This window comes from Rhincodon typus, chromosome 5 (assembly GCF_021869965.1).
Source record: "Rhincodon typus isolate 14 chromosome 5, sRhiTyp1.1, whole genome shotgun sequence".
Lineage (NCBI taxonomy): Eukaryota > Metazoa > Chordata > Chondrichthyes > Orectolobiformes > Rhincodontidae > Rhincodon > Rhincodon typus.
Window position 1 is genome coordinate 42,309,749 of NC_063336.1, and position 20,191 is coordinate 42,329,939.

Genomic DNA, 20,191 nt, shown 5'->3' on the forward strand with positions numbered 1-20,191 from the left:
GAGCAGGAAAGCTGATGTTTCGCACTGGGGCCCTTCTTCAGAAATGGGTTCTTAAGAAGGGTCCCGACCCGAAACATCAACCTTCCTGCTCCTCTGATGCTGCCTGGCCTGCTGTGTTCCTCCAGCTCCACACTGTTATCTCTGATCAGGGCTCACGTGTTAAATCTGGAAGTAGCGGCCTGGGCACCTTCAGGAAAGTTTGAATTATAGGTTTGCTGCCACCAACCTCTAAGTATAAGGATCTATAATATCTGCTTGGTCCAGTGTGATGGAAGAAAATCACTTCCTGGTCTAACAAGAAGTGGCTCTTGTATTGAACACAAAGTGGCTAACTGCCTTTGAGCAACTGGTTTCAGGTTACACTGATCAGATAGTCACATCTGGATGTTAGGTCTTAGTCTTCCAAGATTCTTTGCTGTCCTGTTCACAGGTCCATATGGTAATATCACAGAAGGTGGTGCTATGGCATTCATCAGTGTTAAACCAATTAGACTCATATACAACAGTGGATGGACATGAATAGTGGGGGAAGCTAGATCAAGTTAATTTTCAAACACAAATATGGATCAAGTGTTCCAACAGTGTGGTGTCGGTTCACGGTGACTCAGCAAATGCCATTATGTGGCATATTTAGAGTTCCATTCTGTTCAGATACAATCTCCTGTCACACACACAGGCTGCACTCTGCTCACTCAAAGTGCATGGTGTGGGAAAGTAGTATCAGCAAAAATTAGAAAGATTTTAATGTATGTATTACTGTAATCAGTTTAGTAATCAAAGTACGTCTTAATCAGTTATTTAACTGAACGAAAAGCATCAAAGCAATAGATCAGCATTCATCATTACTTTTCCACTCCTGGCTGCTCCGGGCCACTCTTGGCCATTTTCCCTGCGCACTGACTTAGACATTTCCCCCACTATTCAAAGCATATGCCCTTTTTCCCCCCACTAGCCCATGTTTTTGCCTGGTGTCAGCATTACACACTTTTCCATAAGAAAGATATCAAACATAATGTGAAGGTTCGTGATATATTATTGGATTGATTTGGAAACTTGGGTTCTAAAGTTCTGAAGGAGGCCACTTGGCTCATGTATACCCCACATATAGAACCATGTACAGCTTTAAGAGTGATTCGTCTTTCTTAGGAAGCATTAGGAATGGAAAGACAGTTTTAGTTTTATATTGCGTTCCGTGATTGGTTCTGGGCTGTCTGGAAATTCATTTACATGTATCTAAATAAAGCTTTTAAAACCACTGAGGTCAGTGCCTTGGAAGCAAAGGCAAGAAAATAACAGTTTTAGTTCTTAGCAACAGTGTGTCCTATGACACAGGGAGATAGAGACAGAAAGAAGTTCCTTATAAAAGGACAGAACCACCAAAGGTGGGTCAGTTAATGTACAGGGCCCTTTTGGAGGGAGAACCATGTCAATCAGAGGAAAAAAAAGCTTGAAGCAGCAGCAGGACACTTTAGTGGTTTCCAAAACAGTCAGAGCATAAGGAAATCAGTCCTGAGTGGCTTAAGGTCAGTAAGAGAAAAGTTCCACAGCCTTCTGTTTCTGGAAAAGGAGTGTAAAGAAACCAACATTAAGAAATAAATTAGCTGCATTTGTAGTTTAAGGGTCTCGGGAGGAGACATTGACTAAAGAATTAGCAGCAACTGATTGCGGATTTTTTGCTAAAAAGCAAAATCAATTACAGCCACGTCCACTGAGCATGAAACTTTAAATTGGAAACCGGGTGACCGTTCCTTGAGGTTTGAATATTTGTAAGATTGTTGTTGAGGGTAAAGGATTGAATCTTCATTTGTTATTTATTGTGAAACCATTTCAGGTGATTCTTGTATAGTGTAATGTAGTATGTTTTCTATATTTTGTGTGTCATAAACTTTGATGTTCTTTTGTTAATTTGCAGTTTCTTGTGAATACGTTTAGTGACTGATCACTGCAAATTTGAAAACAAATTGCAAAAACTGCATTTATACTCTATCAAGAGAAGTCTCACTCTGATCAGATGTGTCTACTATTATCATCAGCTGCGATCATAACACTGTAGAAACGAGACTGCCCCTTTCCAATTGCACTCCCCACGTTCACTGCCTGGGAGTGTCAAAACAGGAAGTGCTAACAACAGGGACATAAAGCAGAAAAAATAAAACAGGCAACACTCAAATAAAAAGTCTGCTCTAGCAAGCTCTCCAAAAGCCTCCATTATCTGGGTTGCTGCAAATATAGACAACCCCATCATAAAATGCCTGTTTTGGAGATATGAGCTCCCAACCTTCAAATATCATCTTACATCTAACTGTACGGCAGGAAAACTTCAAACGTTGTGCTGTGGAACCACACCATGATGTACTGTTTATTTAGAATTAGCTTAATGCTTATTTTGGACGAAGCTGACTGTAAGAATGAAGGATTTCAGATGTTGCACTGTGGTATTTGCACTCATGAACAGAAAGATATTACTTGTCCTAAAGTGCATTACCCTCCAAATGGAAAGCTACAAAGATAAACACTTCACATTTTATAAAAATTGTAAATGCACTACAAGTATGTACTGTTTACGTATTTGGAAATATTCTCTAACAGATGAGAGAGAAAAGCCGACATTCAAAGCTGTTACTGTATTGCTCGTCACGAGTGTGTCAACCTGCTCTTAACCACATAAACAAATGATTGATCATTTACAGTACTACATGAAAACAACCTAAAGAACTGAGACGTTATATCTTGCACTTCATTTTGCAGATAAAGGAGTAGCTGTGTGCCTTATTAAGCAAATTATCTTCCCTCTTTTTGTTTCTCCTGGAATAAAGCAATGGGTGAAGCAGAGCGCCAGATACAGTAAACCCATCAATACGTCACTGAACCACATGGCATTCAATAGAAAACAACGTTGACATATTTCTAGGAAAAAATAAATCCCAGTCTGTTGGTCATATATTCAAAGTGTAGCCTTAAGCACATTAGAAATGCTACCTTACTTGAAATTAAGGATGTGTCCCTATAATTCAGGGCAAAGCAGCTCGGGAGCACAATTGTAATATTACACTTATTGAAATGAAAAACTGAATTCATTAAATCAGTGTCCCACAGTAATGGAATAAAGGGCAGACATACTGTGCTGAAGATGGTGTGTGCACTCAATAAACCAAACACCTTATGTTATTGCACAATAAACAAAGAACTGCAGATGCTGGAGATCACCTTCCGTTATTAATTTAATTTTGCCATCTCCAAAGCACTAATGCTATAGTCTACAAACAAACCATAGGAAAATGGAATTATAAACACACATTTTACCTCTGCCGCAATAAGAAAAACTTCATCGTGGATGTGCCTCACGCCACAGGCTACAATCCCAAGTGCAACTCCTGGGAAAATATAAGCATTGTTACCCTGGCCAGGATACAGCACACGTCCATCTTCCAATCTAACTGGGTCAAAAGGACTTCCACTTGCAAATATAGCTTGGCCCTACAACAAAAAAAAAGCAAAGAGAAAAAAGAATTTGGAAATTACATGTCTAAGTCTAGATCACATTTTTAATCATAATTACAAAGAAAAAATCCAAAGCACAGAAGAAAGATGCACAAGAATAATTGTCTAACTGCATTTTTCTTTCACACATCTAAGCTTCCAAAACATTCACATTACCATGGATGCCCCCAAACACTATTGTCCCAAGTCAGTGGCACTGACCCAATCACAAATCCCAGCACCAAGTTGACTTAAGAGCCTGGGTGCGGAGCATGCTGGAATGTCAGAGCTTCTTTCGCAGATGGCGGTCTCAAAGGACATTTCTTTTTTGTGATCTTCTGCTTCCAATGAAAGAAATTGCTATCTTGGGGAAGGTAATCAGAGAGGGACCAATTATTTTTAGCTGGTGAAGCTCTGTAGGTGGGAATCAAAACTATTCTTCACTACCTCAAATTCTACTGAGATTAATAGAGTGCACAATTCCCAGGATGACCCAAAACTCCACCAGAAATAGACGGCAAGGGAGAATGGGTGCAGCAGATATGGAAACCAGATGAAAATTCTAACCCTTTCTCCCTTGACAGAAACTTATTGAACAAATGGGACATATCCCCCATAACTGAAGAAATATTACAAACTTCAAGACAGAACTGGGCCTTTTCACTTTCTCCATCAGACTCAAATTACAGTGCAATGATCTTGAAAGACTGCTGTCATGGAAATTAATGCCGAGACAGGAGATGTCTAAATGTGTCGCGGATTACTTGCAACTCCGTCTGCTGAAAGAACAAACATTCCAACCCTGTGTGGGCACTCAAACTGTATAACAATAGGCATTGCAAGGAGCCTATTCAGGTTCCTCGCTTGGATACACAACACTTAGTATAATTCAGAAATAAATTTATTCTGTAGCTTTTAATTAGGGACACAAATTTAGCAAAGTTACATGCCAGCCGTTTCCACAGCATCCCACACAAGTGGTAAGGGGCAACAACATTACTCATAAAACATTCCAGTCTTTAAAACTAGAGCTCTGGAGGGGTTTCAGAAAGTATGTCTTACGAATTAAACTGATCCATGTAATTACATATAGAGGCACACAGTGGTCCCATTTTAAACATACCTGTGTTATAACTGTAATTAAATTCCAGATATCATGAGGTACATTTTCCTTCATTCATTAATGTTAGCAAAATAACCACCACACAAAACAAGTATCCCTACAGAATACTAGAGCCAACTTTTCCCACCAACATCAGTAACCATATACATTCTCACGTTCAGAGATTCATTTTTCCATGAGGAAATCTATTTGCTCTCGTGGAAAACGTTGGTTCTACTGCTTAAATGTAGACATTTACAAAAGGGATTTCAGCCACACTTAAAAATAAATTCATCCTCAATAATGCAAACATTTCTTACTTAAATTACGTAACTGATGTTCAGCTGAATAACTTCAAGATACAAACATCACTTTTCTTTACAGTAAAAGTATGGCATTATCCATTGTCCTACAAGGTCACATTCTTTAAAAATGATACTCTTTCAGGCTGCAGCCTGAAATATGGCAGGCCAGCAAATTGGCAGTTGACAAATTGAGTAAAAGAAAACAGATCCGGGCCTCAAAAGCTCCAGCTTAGCCCTGATATGCACGAACATGTAATTACACAACATTTGCAAATTATATATTGTGGTATTTAGAACACTAACTATAAACTTTAGTATAAACAAACTCAAACAACATAAAAAAGGGCAAATGCGAATACCAGGGCACAAAACTTCTGACGCATTCCTAGCGGCCTGGGAATTCTGTTCCACAGTAAATATTATCATTTTACATCAAACAGGAAGCAGTCTGGTTTAGTTTAGTCACTTCGATAATGTGCAATCAGCTTACACTTGGGGTCTGTATAATATTAGAAATCGCGGTGCCATTTTTGGAAAGTTTCTTGCAGGTTCTCTCTCCCCAGGCCCTCGTGGATTTTGCTCCCCTTCCCCCCCCCCCCCCCCCCCCCCCCAAAACATTCGTTCCAAATTTACCTTGTTACCTACTCCCCCGCCTATATAGCTTTTCATGTGTCCTATTCTCCCACTTGTTACAGGCCAATAAGGTTTCCTGGCACTAGTACCATCTTTAAAGGCCAGCCATACACCCGGTCAAATACCGACAGCCCACTGTTGTACTCCATGGTTAAACTAATTTGTCACCGACTTGTCAGAGAGGGCAATTAGACTTGCTTTGCTGACAGACACCTGGAGGTCTTGATGACTGGGGTTTTTAGGGGGGGTGGGGGGATTTTCAGACATTTGTCACCTGTGGAATGTGCCGAGATGTTGGTGACTGATGGAGGGCTGGAAGGGTAAGGTGATCTGAAGATGCCAAGTCACTGCTCTAACTTTCATATCAGGAATTGTTGCTGTCTGGTCTTTGATCAGACACAGAGTATGGGAAACTGCCTCTCAATGAGGCAGAATAACATCGTAATGAGTATAATGGATGCAAATAAGCCTCTCGCTCTTCATCAGCAGAATCTCATCTAACCATTCCACACTTGGTTGGAAATTGGGACATTCTTCTCTTGACAGCAGAAAACTCCTTACTACCAACCTCACACGATTCTCCTAACTTACTTGTTAATTCTTACATCATTTGTTTCCTGGGAATATTCCACCTTTTGTATTTTATTGAAGTAAAATATGTTAGCTTAATATTTAGTAGATCAAACAGATTAATTAATCAAAAGTGATGTTGACTATCATTCAACACCAGCATTTCAGCTCTCAACATTTCACTGCCTCAAAATCCAGATCACTGTGGAAGCCCCTTGTCATCCAACTCTCTAAATTCATCATGGCCCTGTCACTTGTTAAATCTGACCATCTCGCTCCCTTCCAACCCGGTGAAATTTCTTTCTTCTGGTGCTTCAGCTCCAAACTCCCAATCCCATTTTAGCCCCGACCCCTCAAGCCTCTTCCAATCAATCATTGGAATCCTGGCTATTCTATACATAATCTCCACGTGCCTGTCTTTAGTACCATTACCTAACATAGATCTATCAATCTTATATTTGAATGCTGCAGTCAAACTCTGTATTCACCGACTATGCGAGGACAGACATTCTTATTTCCATTATACTTCACATGGAAAAGTGCTTCACAGCTTCCCCCAAAGCAACCCTCCGACATGAACCCAACTTTTATCTCCTGTTCACGATCATCCATTTTCCTTATCTCTGTTTTTCATTTGTTCCTTCTGTTTCTACCTTCTGGGTGCGACTCCAGGCTGGTTAAGCTTCTTTCTTTTCCAAGTGCCAATGGCAAAGATTGCATCCTTTATCGACGGTGTCCAAGGCCAGGCATTTGTACCGGAACTGGTCAAAAGGAGAACACAGCCAGTTCCTGTGTGCCTTCCAGACAAGTGGAGGATTGGGACTAGTACAATATGGAGTCTCATGTGACATGACCAATGCTATAAAATGTCCATTTGCACGATGTATTTGGTGGCTTGATCAACAGTGCTTAAAAATAGAACCTTTGGAGGAAAGAATTTGATAAAATTACTGCGGGTTCACTCAAATGCTGGTCACAATGTTCTTCCCCCCCCCCCCCCCCCCTCCACCGAGTGAGGAGGAGTAATCCAGAACCTCTTGTCCCCGCAGAAAAGTCCCAGTCTGTTCCTGTGGTAGCCTGAGATGTTCAGGCCATTCACTGCATGGCAAAGCTGAAGGAGGGAAGAAATGGATAAGGTGATGCTGCAGTTCAGATTGTACGAGCAAATAGCTACCTGTGTACTTCTGCTGGGCACGTTGTTAAGGCACGAAGAAGCCCAGTGAAAACATTGTGTGAGGTGGGGTATGTTGCCCTTTTGAGACAAAGGAGAGAGACAGACAGACAGAGTGTGAGCGTAAGCATGAGAGAACATATGGGGGAAAAGAGGGAGAGAGGAGGACAGAGTGTGAGTGAGCACGTGTGAAAAGGGGAATAAACACTTGGCACCATGATGCTGCTCTGTAACTAACAACCTGCAAAACTAACTACAACAGTAACCAAACTACCACTTGGGCACTACTGCGGAATAGGTATCTGATTTTGTTCAATCATTCAACCCTTTTCTCAAATACTTGATGCACAAATAGTACTGTCCTTTGCCTTTTTAACATTACTTTTTGTTTCTCATTGCTAGCGATTTACAAAACGAGTGGTGCACACCTTTATATGAATAAGTTCATGTACTATGCAGACATTTATAAATTCAAACAAAGTTCAGATGCATTCCTGCATTGTATAGCTCATTTCCATTGAAAACATTCATGCCACACAAATGATGGGCAATAACAGTCTCTCCGTGACATTCAAAGGCATGAACATCACTGAATCCCTCCAACATCCTGGCAGAAGGGAGCTACAAGTGACCAGAAAGCAACTGGACCAGCTATGTACATACGGTGTCCACAGGGGAGGTCAGAGAATGAGAAACCTGTACTGCGTAACTTACCTACTGACTTCAAAACGTCTGTTCATCATTTACAAGACACACGTCAGGAGTGTGATGGAATATTCCCCACTTGTCTGATGAATGCAGCTCCAAGAGTGCCAGAACAAACTAGCTCACTTGACAGCCACCCGATCCACCACCTTCAACATTTATTCCCTTTATCACTGATGCACAGTGATAGCAGGATATACTACCTACAGGATGCACTGTAGCACTTTCTGCACTCTCAACCTCCACCATCTAGAAAGACAGGGACAGCAGATATATGGGATTGTCATGACCTGCAAGCTCCCCTCCCATATTGCCATCCTGACATGGAACTATATTTCAGCTCCTTCACTGTCACTAGGTCAAATTCCTGAAGCTCCCTCCCTAACAGCACTTTTAATGCCCAAATAACACAAGAACGGGAGGAGTTCAAGAGGGCAGCTCATCAGCACCTTCTCTAGGACAGCTGGGGATTGGAAATAAATGCTGGTCCGTCCTGTGATGATCACATCCCATGAACAAGTAATTTTTTTTAAAATTTATGCAAAGTTGAAAAGTGAGTTTTTTTTTAAATTCCTTACTATGGTTCTGAAGACAACTTGAAGGAAACCTCCTGGAATGCTGGATGCGAGAGCTAAATTTCTCGCACAGAACAAAAATAAATTGAGATTCTGATGCTAAAGTACCAGCCTAATTTGTGACCATGATGATGATTGGCTGGTCAAATCTTGAAGGAACACATCTCTCAATTCTGCAAAACTGTCTTTTTTTTTAAAAAAAAATCTTACATTTGGTTGCTGTTTTCATGACTATAGTTTATCGTTATTATGCAGTGGTTAAATTTTCAGTACATGGAAAAATTTGCCAGTGTGATAAGTTAATTATAGTTATACATCCTTTCCTACAAAGCCAGCACAACAGATTACTTGCTCAATGCAGAACGCACATGGGCTTCATTTCAGTAGATTGAACATCAGCTTTTATAACGGACTGGTGATTTACCAGGTTCCTACTCAATTGGTGAAGACAAAAAAAAAGTTCACCTTGACATTTCCAACGAACTAGTTTTCCAAAATAGTTTTGTACAATGTAACCACAAATTGACAGGGCCTCCTATGCAGAAGCAGCAGACTAGATCCACTTTTCCCTAGGACTGTGAACTAGGAGATTGAAAAGATTGAGAATTTCCTCTGGGAAAAACTGCTGCTAAAATCGATAAACCAGTTAGTTATACACCCTTTTCTAATAGGAATGCTTAGAAGAATTGGCACAAATGACCTTGTATGGGAGTTGCCATAAAAGTTTGTGTGAACATCTTGTAAATTATTGCTATAAAACCAATTTTGAAATCCAACATTAATAAGCCATTTGGATTGAATCCAGCTGGAACTTTCCTCACTGTCACTTTTTTAAGTAGGAATACATTCAGAGAGAATGTACAAGCAGCAATCATTTCCATTTCTCACTTTGACAGGAAGTATCAGCATAACTGATTTCATGCTCTTACAAATCTCTCTCTATTTAGAATTGCTAAACATCTTGCATTTACGCAAAAGCTTCAGTTTAATAAACGGTCCCACACAGGAGAATTATGGAACAAAACGCAAGACCAAATCACATACAAAATATTAAGACGAATGTTTTCACAGATATTGATTTTAAGTAACATTTTGAGGAAGAAAGAGAGGTGGCAAAATAAGGTGGGGATGTGGATCGGTGTGGGGAGTGGGAGATGGAGAATGTTGAAGTGTGGGGGTTGGTGGTAATTTCACAACATATTTCATTGCAGTACTCAGGGAACACCGCAAGGTCAAGAGGTCTTTTGATGACTCACCCAACATCTTGTCCTAGTCACCACAGAAGGAAACTAATTCAATTAAATGGCTGTAGAAACTGCTCTGCACAAATGGTTCCTAAGTTTAGATGCTCAATAACAATGACTGTACTTCAATGGCAATTCACTGGATACAAAGCATCTCAGCAATATTGGGAAGACCGCACGTGTGTAATTGCTTCCTTTAAACAATCCTTCCCCTTTCCACTGTGCCAGTACAAAATTACCTTAGCCTTTTTTTGAATTGGCATCCACTAAAGTTTATGTCAGTGGGGGTACGGTAGCACGAATGTGCAACCCTCACTCATCTTTTTAGACTGTCCCATGTAAATAAGTTACATATCTCTAGGACTTTATGTACAGAAAGAATATCATGAAAAAATGACATTGGGCCAAAGAAGCGGGAATTAATTAGAATCAAACAATCCCATACTAGCAGCTTGGATAAATGTTCAGCAATCCTGCACAACCACTCGGCTCCTGACCACATGCAGCCTTGGTCTCAATATGGACTAGACTCGAATACATGAGCTAAGGCAAGAGTGACTGCTCTTGACATCAGGATGCATGAGAAGTTCCTAGTAAAATTAAAATCAACGAGAATTGGGTAGAAAATTGCTCCTGGTTAGACACCTACCTGGCACAAAAAGATAAAAATTGCAGTTGAGGGAGGTCAATTATCTCAATCCTAGGACACCAGTTTCCTGAAGCTCAATATTTTTAAGCAACCTAATCAGACATGTTAGAACACACCTCTGGAGCAGCTGGGACTTGAATCTGGGCCATCTGCTTCAAAGGTAGGGATGCCACCACTGTACCACAAAAACACTGAAGTATAGATATTTTCTAATCAGTCTGTTCAGATATGCTATTACACAACTTTGGAGCAGGTAGGGCTTCAACCTAGGTCTCATGGCAAGAGTCCAATGATGACCATGAAATTGTGGTCGATTGTCAGAAAGACCCATCTGGTTCACCAACACCCTTTTTTGGAAAGGAAACTGCTGTCGCCTACATGCAACTCCAGACCCAAAGGAATATGGTGGACTCTCAATTGTCCTCTGGGCAACAAAGGATAAGCAATAAATGTTAGCATAGCCAGTGACACACTCATACTGCAAATCAATACTATGACTGCAAGAGCAGTTTAAAGGCTAAGAAATGCATTCTTCCCTCATAATTCATCTCCTGACTCGTCAAAGCCTGTCTACCACCTACAAGCCATGGATCAGGAAGATGATGGGATACTCTTCATTTGCTCGGAGGAAGTTTTCCCCTTTGAGATTAAGTGTCTTTGGAATATCCTTCCTCAAGAAAAAAAGTGGACGCAGGATATTTAAATTACTTTAAAGGTACAAATAAATATATATTCTTGATTACCAAGAGGTATAGAGTTGAGGTTAAAATCAGATCAGCCAATTATCTCATTAAACAGTGGTACAACTTGAAGGGCTAAGTGGCTGAATTTTGTTCCTTGCTTGTATGAAAAAACAAATACAGTTTGAAACCTTTACAGCCTAATTGATTGGCACCCATCCACTGCCTAAAAACTCACTCATCCCTCCACTGCCACACAGTAGTAACATATTCAAGACATACTGCAGCAACTCACCAAGCATCCTTTTACAGCACCTTCCAAACCCGAAACCTCCACCTGCAAGCTTCCCTCCAAGTTGCGTACTATCCTGACTTGGAAATATATTGCTGTCCCTTCACTCTTACTGGATTAAACAAAAAAAAGTCAAAAGGAGCAGCAATAGATTTCTAAGGCAAGTGGCTCTGTTATGAACTTGCCGGTGGCGGTCCCATTTAGCTGCTGCCCTTGCCCTTCTAGACAGAAGAGGTCATGGGTTTGGAAGGCATATAGGGACCTTCTCAGAGACAATTCAGGATGGGCAACATGTGGTGGCCTTGCCAGGGAGATTCACATGCCCATGGATGGGTAAAAATATTACAGTTTGGGTGACCAAGGATGTGGACAAAGAGTTGGGATATACTTAGCATCTTAAAAAGGAAGAAAGGTAAATGAAGAAACAGATTTAGGAAGAGAATCCTGTAGCTACAACTAAAGACAGCTGGCACAGTTTTCAGTCTTATTGCAGCAAATAAGCAGTCATCACACCTAGGCAATTGGACCACATGCAGATGTGTCAAGACTATAATGCCATCAATTTCTGAAAATTACAGATTAATTTGATATTTCTTTGGGGAAAAACAAGTTAAGAGTAATGGTATTAGATTATTTTAATAAAGTAACTTGACATTTCAGGCATCCAATGTCAACATCACACATCCCCAGGTGAGGCACCGCACATTTGCTGTTTATGGTGCATGCATGTACACTTGAATCTTTTTTGTTAAGAGCATCACTACTTTTATTTTTCCAAATTTTTGATTTGGAACTCAGTTGAAGTTGAGAACTGGATTTTGAATATAGCTTGTTTTAGAAAGAGAAGAGAACAAATGACAGATCCTTGTAATTTGGAACTGGCCTGGAAAGATATTTCAGGTTAATTACTGCTCTAAGGACACTGTAGAGGAAGCAGCACCAAGGTATCAAAAATCGAAGTCATTGGAAAAGCTCAGCAGGTCTGGCAGCATCTATGAAGGAAAATCAGTGTTAATGTTTCAGGTCGAGTGACCTTTCCTCGGAACTGGACCCAAAACATTAACTCCAATTTCTCTTCAGAGAAGCTGCCAGACCTCCATAGTTTTTCCAGAACCTTCTGGTTTTGTTCCTGATTTACAAGTATCCACAGTTCTTTCAGTTTTTATTCAGCACCAAGTTGTTGCTATGCTCAGGGACTGGCAGCTGGTTGGATGTTGAATTGGTCAGTCAAAAGAGGACCACTGCTGGACAACCACAGAGAATGTTGAAGAGAAAGATGGGGAATAAAGAATGAATTGGTCCTAACTGGGTTTTGGGCAGGAGGCAGTTTTGTTTTAGAACACTTCTGGACTGGGGCTGTTTTATTATTTTTGCTTCTCTTTAGTCCTTCTCCAGTTATTGACTTATTTGAAAGTTCTGAGTAAAAAATCTCTGTGTAAGAAATGAAAACAAAATTTGTTTTAAAGTTTGGCACTTTCAATAGGCTGGCAAAACATGTATACCTCAAGTACTGGAAGCTTACCATATTATGACCATTGGAGATGTCTGAGTAATCATTTGAGGGTGCAAGTGAGAAGGCTTTCTGCTGGCAAGTTTTAGTAAAGGCAAAATTTCATTATTATTTCAGTGACTTACACTGTAAATAAAGTATAACAATGATGTCTATACCCCCTGCATTACATTTCTATTACTTAGCATATGTTTTTATGTAGATTATGTGGACCTCTAATCAAATATTCTGATTTTCCTGGTCCCTTGGTACTGGTTAATAAAACGTTTGCTGTAAGTCAGTCAGTCTCCAGAGGTTTGTGGAAGCTATTTACATTGACCAGTGACTTTGGAATCCAAGCAAAATATAAAGTCTTATGTATCCGTAATACAATCCAAAGGATTTCATGAAGGTTTGGTATTCTTCATTGAAATGGTTATCAAACTGGCAAAATCTAATTATTTTATTTTCTTCCTTTAAATGTATCCCTTCACTATGTCAAGTAGTGAGAGAGTGGGAGCTTATGATCAACAACTGGGCTTAGATCATCAATATTGATTAGGTTATCTTGTTGTTTATATTTGTTCTGCTGAAGTTATCTTATTAATAATAAATTGTTAATTTTTGTTTAAGTTGTAAATTGGTGTCCAACACCTTTTATTCATAAAGTCTGGTTAGAAACAATTCAGCAAATTTGAGTGATATTCAATGTTTTAATTTCACAGCGTTGTGAATCCAGTGGCAGTTGGGCTCTTTTGGCTTGGCTTGCTATCCCTTAGTCATAACACAAGTGTGTGTTGGGAAAATGGTCAGATACAAAAAAAAGGCAAAAGTTCTTGGATGTCATGAGTGCTTTACCTACTTGATTACTGAATGGAAGTGCAAAGCAAACATACAAATGAAAGCCGGAAGCATTCACTCCCTTCACACCAACACTCAGTAGTAGCAGTGGGTATCGTCGACAAGGTGCACTGTAGAAATTCATCAGGGCTCCTGAGACAGCACTTTCCAAACCTGCAACCATTATCGTTGGACAAGGACAGCAGATACATGAGAATATTGCCATCTGCAAGCTCCTTTCCAAGCCCCTACAATCCAGACATAGAAATAATATCGTCATTCCTTCAATATCCCTGGGTCAAAATCCTGGAACACCCTCCCTATCAGCATTGTAGGTTTATCCACAGCAAACGCAGTTCATAAAGTCAGCTCACCACCAACTCAAGGGCAACTAGAGAGGGGCAATAAGTGCTGGCCTAGCTGTAATGCTCACAGCCCATGAACGAATTTAAAAAAAGCATTTACTTGCATTGTACAAGTAAACAAACCATCTTCAATGCAAGTTAATAAAACAGAGAGAGAGATGTTTTCTAATAACACTGTTCAGAGGTGTTCTTATACACCTCTGGAACAGGCAGGACTTACCTAGCCTCCTGGCCCAGAAGTAGGAACACTACCACTGCATCATCAGAGCCACTATACCCCAATAAGGCTCATCAGTGATTTTGTTTTTAAACTAGACATCAAGTTGATCCTTATCAATTTGCAAAAGTCAGATCATCTTCTTTGGGTGGCCTAGGCGCTATCAGCCAATCTCGGGCCAACAAGACAAGTAATTAAAAGTCTGTTCAATTTCACAGGCATTCAACTCAAATAGAATCATTAAATAAATGTGTTTAGATATGTAATGTGTGCAGATTTGCTAGCCAGCATCAATTCTTCAGCCAGTCCTGAGGGAAATGCGCACATTTTAAATAGGCACAGGGTCACTTGTGATTTATATTCATGCTTAGTTATATAGTCAAGTTAAAATGTCACCCAGGAACTATTCTTGTCAATTTCATTGATGACAGCTGAGATTTCAGTGAACAAGCTAACAGCTGGTAATGATCCATCAGATGAACTTTCAGATTCCCCACATGCAGCCTCAGCATATCAACACAGTTGCCTCCAACCTTTTGCCTCACTCCTCCTGATGTCAGTACGACCCTGCAACGTTTGCAAGCTGTAGCAGTTGTGTCATCAAAATTGCTGTGTACAGCAGTTTCAGTCAATACAGATTTTCTGGGATAGTCTTAAAAAAATTGGATGGGTAAAAATAACGATCCAGTAGAGCAAAGCTGAGCAGCCATAGTCATAGAGATGTACAACACAGAAACAGACCCTTCGGTCCAACTCACCTACGCTGACCAGATATCCTAAATTAATCTAATCCCATTCGCCAGCATTCGGCCAAAAATTCTCTAAACCCTTCCTATTCATGCACCCATCCAGATGTCTTTTAAATTTTGTAATTGTATCTGCCTCCACCACTTCCTCTGGCAGTTCATTCCATACATACACCATCCCTGCACGAAAAAGTTAACCCTCAGGTCCCTTTTAAATCTTTCCCCTCTATTGAACTTATGCCCTCTAGTTTTGAACTCCCCTAACCTGGGAAAAATGTCCAGACAATTTACCTTATCCATGCCCTTCATGATTCTATAAACTTCTAGGTGGTCATTCCTCAGCCTCCGACGCTCCAGGGAAAATAGCCCCAGCTTTTTCGGCCTCTGTCTGTAACTTAAACCCTGCAACTCTGGCAACATTCTTGTAAAGAGATAGCAAGAACTGCCGATGCTGGAGTCAGAGATAACAGTGTGGAGCTGGAGGAACACTGCAGGCCAGGCAGCATCAGAGGAGCAGAAAAGCTTCTTCAGAATAGGGGGATGGGGAAGGGAGCTCTGAAATAAATAGAGACAGGAGGGGTGGGGTGGTGCTCTTCCCCAGCCCCAAGACCTCCTACGCTCCCTCGACCACTTCATTTCCAACTGCCGTCACAACATCGATTGCCTCAACCTCTCCACCCCTCTCACTCACTCCAACCTCTCCCCCACAGAACGTGCAGCCCTCCGCTCCAACCCTAACGTCACCATCAAACCCGCGGATAAAGGGAGGTGCAGTTGTGGTATGGCGCACTGACCCTTACATCACCGAGGCCTGGCACCAACTCTGACACCTCCTCCTCCTGCCCCCTTGATCATGACCCCACCCCTGACCACCAAAACATCATCACCTCAGATGACCTCCCACCCACAGCCTCTAACCTCATCGTTCCCAACCCCACACCACCCGCTTCTACCTCTTTCCCAAAATCCATAAACCCAACTCCCCCGGCCGACCCACTGTCTCTGCCTGCTCCTGCCCACTGAACTTCTCTCCGCTTACCTTGCCTCTATTTTCTCCCCCCTGGTCCAGGAACTCCCCACTTATGTCTGGGACACCATCCATGCCCTCCACCACCTCCAAGACTTCCAATTCCCTCGCCCCAACACCTCATCTTCACTATGGACATCCAATCCCTGTATACCTGTATCCCCCACATGGATGGCCTAAAAACCCTTCGCTTCTTCCTCTCCCACAGGCCCCACTACTGACACCCACATCTGCCTAACTGCACTCGTCCTTACCCTCAACAACTTCTCCTTCCAGTCCTCCCACTTCCTACAAACTAAAGGGGTGGCCATGGGAACCCACATGGGCCCAAGCTATGCCTGCCTGTTGGTAGGATACATGGAACAGTCCCTCTTCCACAGTTACACTGGCACTATCGCCCACCTCTTCCTTTGCTATATTGATGACCGTATCGACACTACCTCATGCTCCCATGAGGAGCTTGAACAGTTCATCCACTTTACTAATACCTTTCACTCCAACCTCATGTTCACCGGGACCATCTCCGATACCTCTCTCTTCTTCCTGGACCTCTGTCTCCACCTCTGGTGACCGACTCAAAACCGATATCTATTTCGAGCCCACCGACTCCCACAGCTACCTAGACTACACCTCCCCTCACCCACCTTCCTGCAAGAATGAGATCCCCTACTCCCAATTCCTCCGCCTCTGCTCCCAAGATGAGGTGTTCCACTCCCGAACATCCCAGATATCCTCTTATTTCAAGGACTGCAACATCCCCCCTTCTCAGTGGTCGAAAATGCTCTCGAACGCACCTCTGCCCTCACAACCCCTCCCCGCAACAAAAACAAAGACAGAATCCCCCTTGTCCTCACGTATCATCCCAGCAATATCCGGATTCAACGTATCATTCTCCGCCACTTCCGCCACCTGCAATCTGACCCCACAACCAAGTTCCCCTCCCCACCCTTATCTGCCTTCCGTAGGGACCGCTCTCTCCGCGACTCCCTCGTCCACTCCACACTCCCCACTAGTCCCACCACCCTGGCACCTTTTCCTGCAACCGCAGGAAGTGCTACATCTGCCCCTACACCTCCCCCCCTCACCTCCAACCATGGAACCAAAAAACCCTTCAACATCAGAACGAGGTTCACCTGAACATCCGCCAATGTGGTCTACTGCATCCGCTGCTCCCGGTGTGGCCTCCTCTACATCAGTGAGATCAAGCAGAGGCTCGGAGACCGCTTTGTAGAGCGCCTGCGCTCTGTTCATGACAAACGACAACGTCTTCCAGTCACGAACCATTTCAACTCCCCTCCCCACCCCCAACTCCCTGGGTGACATGTCCATCCTGGGCCTCCTCCAGTGCCACAGTGACGTCACCCAGAAACTGGAGAAGAACCTCATATTCCACCTTGGGAGCTTACAACCCAACGGTCTCAATGTGGACTTTACCAGTTTCAAAATCTCCCCACCCCCAGCCTCATCCCATGACCAGTCCTCCCTCTCATCCCCACCTCCTTGACCTGACACAACCTGTCCATCTTCCCTCCCACCTATCTGTTCACCCCCGTCCCACTGACCAATCCCCACCACTCCCTACCTGCACTCACCTATCACCATCCCACCTACCGTCCCCAGCCCACCCCTCCTCCCTATTTATTTCTGAGCTCCCTTCCCCCTCCCCCATTTCTGAAGAACAGTCCCGACCTGAAATGTCAACTTTCCTGCTCCTCTGATGTTGCCTGGCCTGCTGTGTTCATCCAGCTCCACACTGTTATCTCCAACATTCTTGTAAATCTTTTCTGAATCCTTTCTAGTTTCACAACTTCCTTCCTACAGAAGGGTGACCAGAATTGCATGCAGTATTCCAAAAGTGGCCTCAGCGATGTGCTGTACAGCCATAACATGACATCCCAACTCCTCTACTCAATGCACTGACTAATAAGGGCAAGCGTACCAAACACTAGCTTCACTACCCTGTCTGCTGTGACTGCACATTCAAGGAAACCGCACACCCACCCCACCCACACAAAACGTGTTCAAATCCCACCACAGCAGCTGGCGTAAATCAAATTCAGCGGGGGAAAATAAAAAACAAAGGAAAAAAACACAAAATTCGGGAGTTGAAAACTAACCTCAGCCATAAAACTATCACTGTCTCCAATTGTTGTAAAAACTCACCGGGCTGACTCATGCCCTTTAGGGAAGGAAATCTGCCTTTGTTATTCAATGTGACTTCATCTTGACTCTGAACTAGTCCAGCAATTAGCGAGGAGTAAAAAAAATTGGCCTTGCCATTGATGCCCTTGTCCCATCAAAACAAAATATCAGACAGAGGGGAGAAGAATATACTTAACACCATGCTCATCTTTGTGTGCAGATTGAATCAAGCTATGCACAGAACATCAGTACGCAAACACTAAGAATCACTATGTGTTAAGGTCTTAAATGTCTTTGGCAGTACTTTAACAACAGCCAGCCTCTGGCATTCTTTGAGGAGGATGTTATCGCTGCAGACATCAGGAGATTGTGTACCTACAGAGAAACCACTTGGGTAGTGACGATCAAAAACATACTTTCTTCATAAAAATCTTTATATACATACATTGTCACTACAGCAGTTTGGTTCTGTACAGTCTTAGCATATTGAGAACAAATAAGCATTGGAGTTTGACCCTCCAGACAGTTTCAATAACCCAAAGGTATTTCTAACTTATCCGACATATTATTTACGGCACCGGGAGCATCCAAAAACTGAACAAACCCTCTTTGTACTTTGGCTGAAAGACCCTAGATGATGGTTTTTCCTGACTACACCTTGGAGGCAGATGCTTCAAGCTTTAATCTGTCCCTCAACACGTAGTCCTGGACTTTGCAATATCAGCAACACTCAGTCGAGGTCAACTCCTTTGTCTAAGATCAACAAGTTTCAAACAGAACAAAGTGACTTGCACCAAGTTGAAGGTCCTCCAGATACAGTCAATGTTTGTCTAGGGGTGCCCCCAGGGAACAGACGGTTGAGCACAGAGTCCCGCATCATTGAGGTGCTTGGGACAAGCGATGATCCTAACATTCTAGAACTATTCCTCATGATTTCCCGGAAGTGGATATCTTACGTCCTAATGTGACGCTGAAAACGGATTTGGGCATGTCATCCTTCCAATGGATTGACTGTCTCGAGTTTTATCCTTGGATATTTCTGTACATTTCAAGACATCTCAGCTTCCTGCAAACCCCACCCTACACCTCCAGACATTGCTCAAGCTCAGAAACCCTGCAAGTGTCCAGACTGGAGGTGGGGCCCAGCATGGGAAGGACTGTAATACCGAACTTTTTATTTCTTTATTCTTCTGATTTATTCCTAAGTTTTTGTACCCAAGATGGCACAAAGGTTTGTAATGCTGGATTTTTTATTTCTTTAGTTTTCTAATTTATTCCTAAGAATCTGTACCTAGGTATTTTTGTATCCAAGATGGCACCGTAAGTGGCGACTTTGTAAATTTTTCATTGTACTCACATGGAGTACCTGTGACAATAAAGCTAATTCTAATTTTGGAGTTCTTACATAATGTAGGAATGATAGACATTGGTCTTAAGTGCCCCATCACTTACTTAAAAATCCGTACACTCGTGTTGTTATTTTCACATCATCTCACTCCTATTTATTCAATTATGCACTGGTAGTAAGTACCACTACTTACTACTCCTACCCCTACGCACAAAGTTATTGATCCGTTCCTGAACTACTTTAAGCAGAATGACTTTAAATGAATCATGGGTTCCCATAAGAATTAATGCCAGAGTTAGGTTCCACCAAACATTCTTTTTGTCACTATACCACACATGTATAGCACAGTCTAATCCTCATCTGAATCAAATTGCAAGGTAATTGCTAAATGTAAGAAAGAAAATATAGCATCAAGGTTTTTAAAACTACACTATATTTTCACACTGCTTTATGTAGGGGTAGAAATCATTGGTATTGAGAGCCGCTCGGTCCCGGCAATAATTGCGCTGATCAAGTTCTGCGACTAGATGGTAATTCAGTGCAAGTTGAGAACCACAGTCAGGAGAAGGGAGCAGAGGATGTGATGCAAATCCAGGATCAAAACAGAGAGG

The 20,191-nt window shown here is 42.1% G+C and overlaps 1 protein-coding gene across 1 annotated transcript in view; it reads right to left on the reverse strand.

Annotated features, from left to right (window-relative positions):
* The window catches only part of LOC109911006 (NADP-dependent malic enzyme-like), a 372,962-nt gene that overhangs the window by 32,632 nt on the left and 320,139 nt on the right, over window positions 1-20,191 (reverse strand). The window contains exon 12 of the mRNA XM_048597435.1: window positions 3,304-3,477. Coding sequence (XP_048453392.1) covers window positions 3,304-3,477 — 174 coding nt within the window. The remainder of the gene's footprint in view (window positions 1-3,303; window positions 3,478-20,191) is intronic.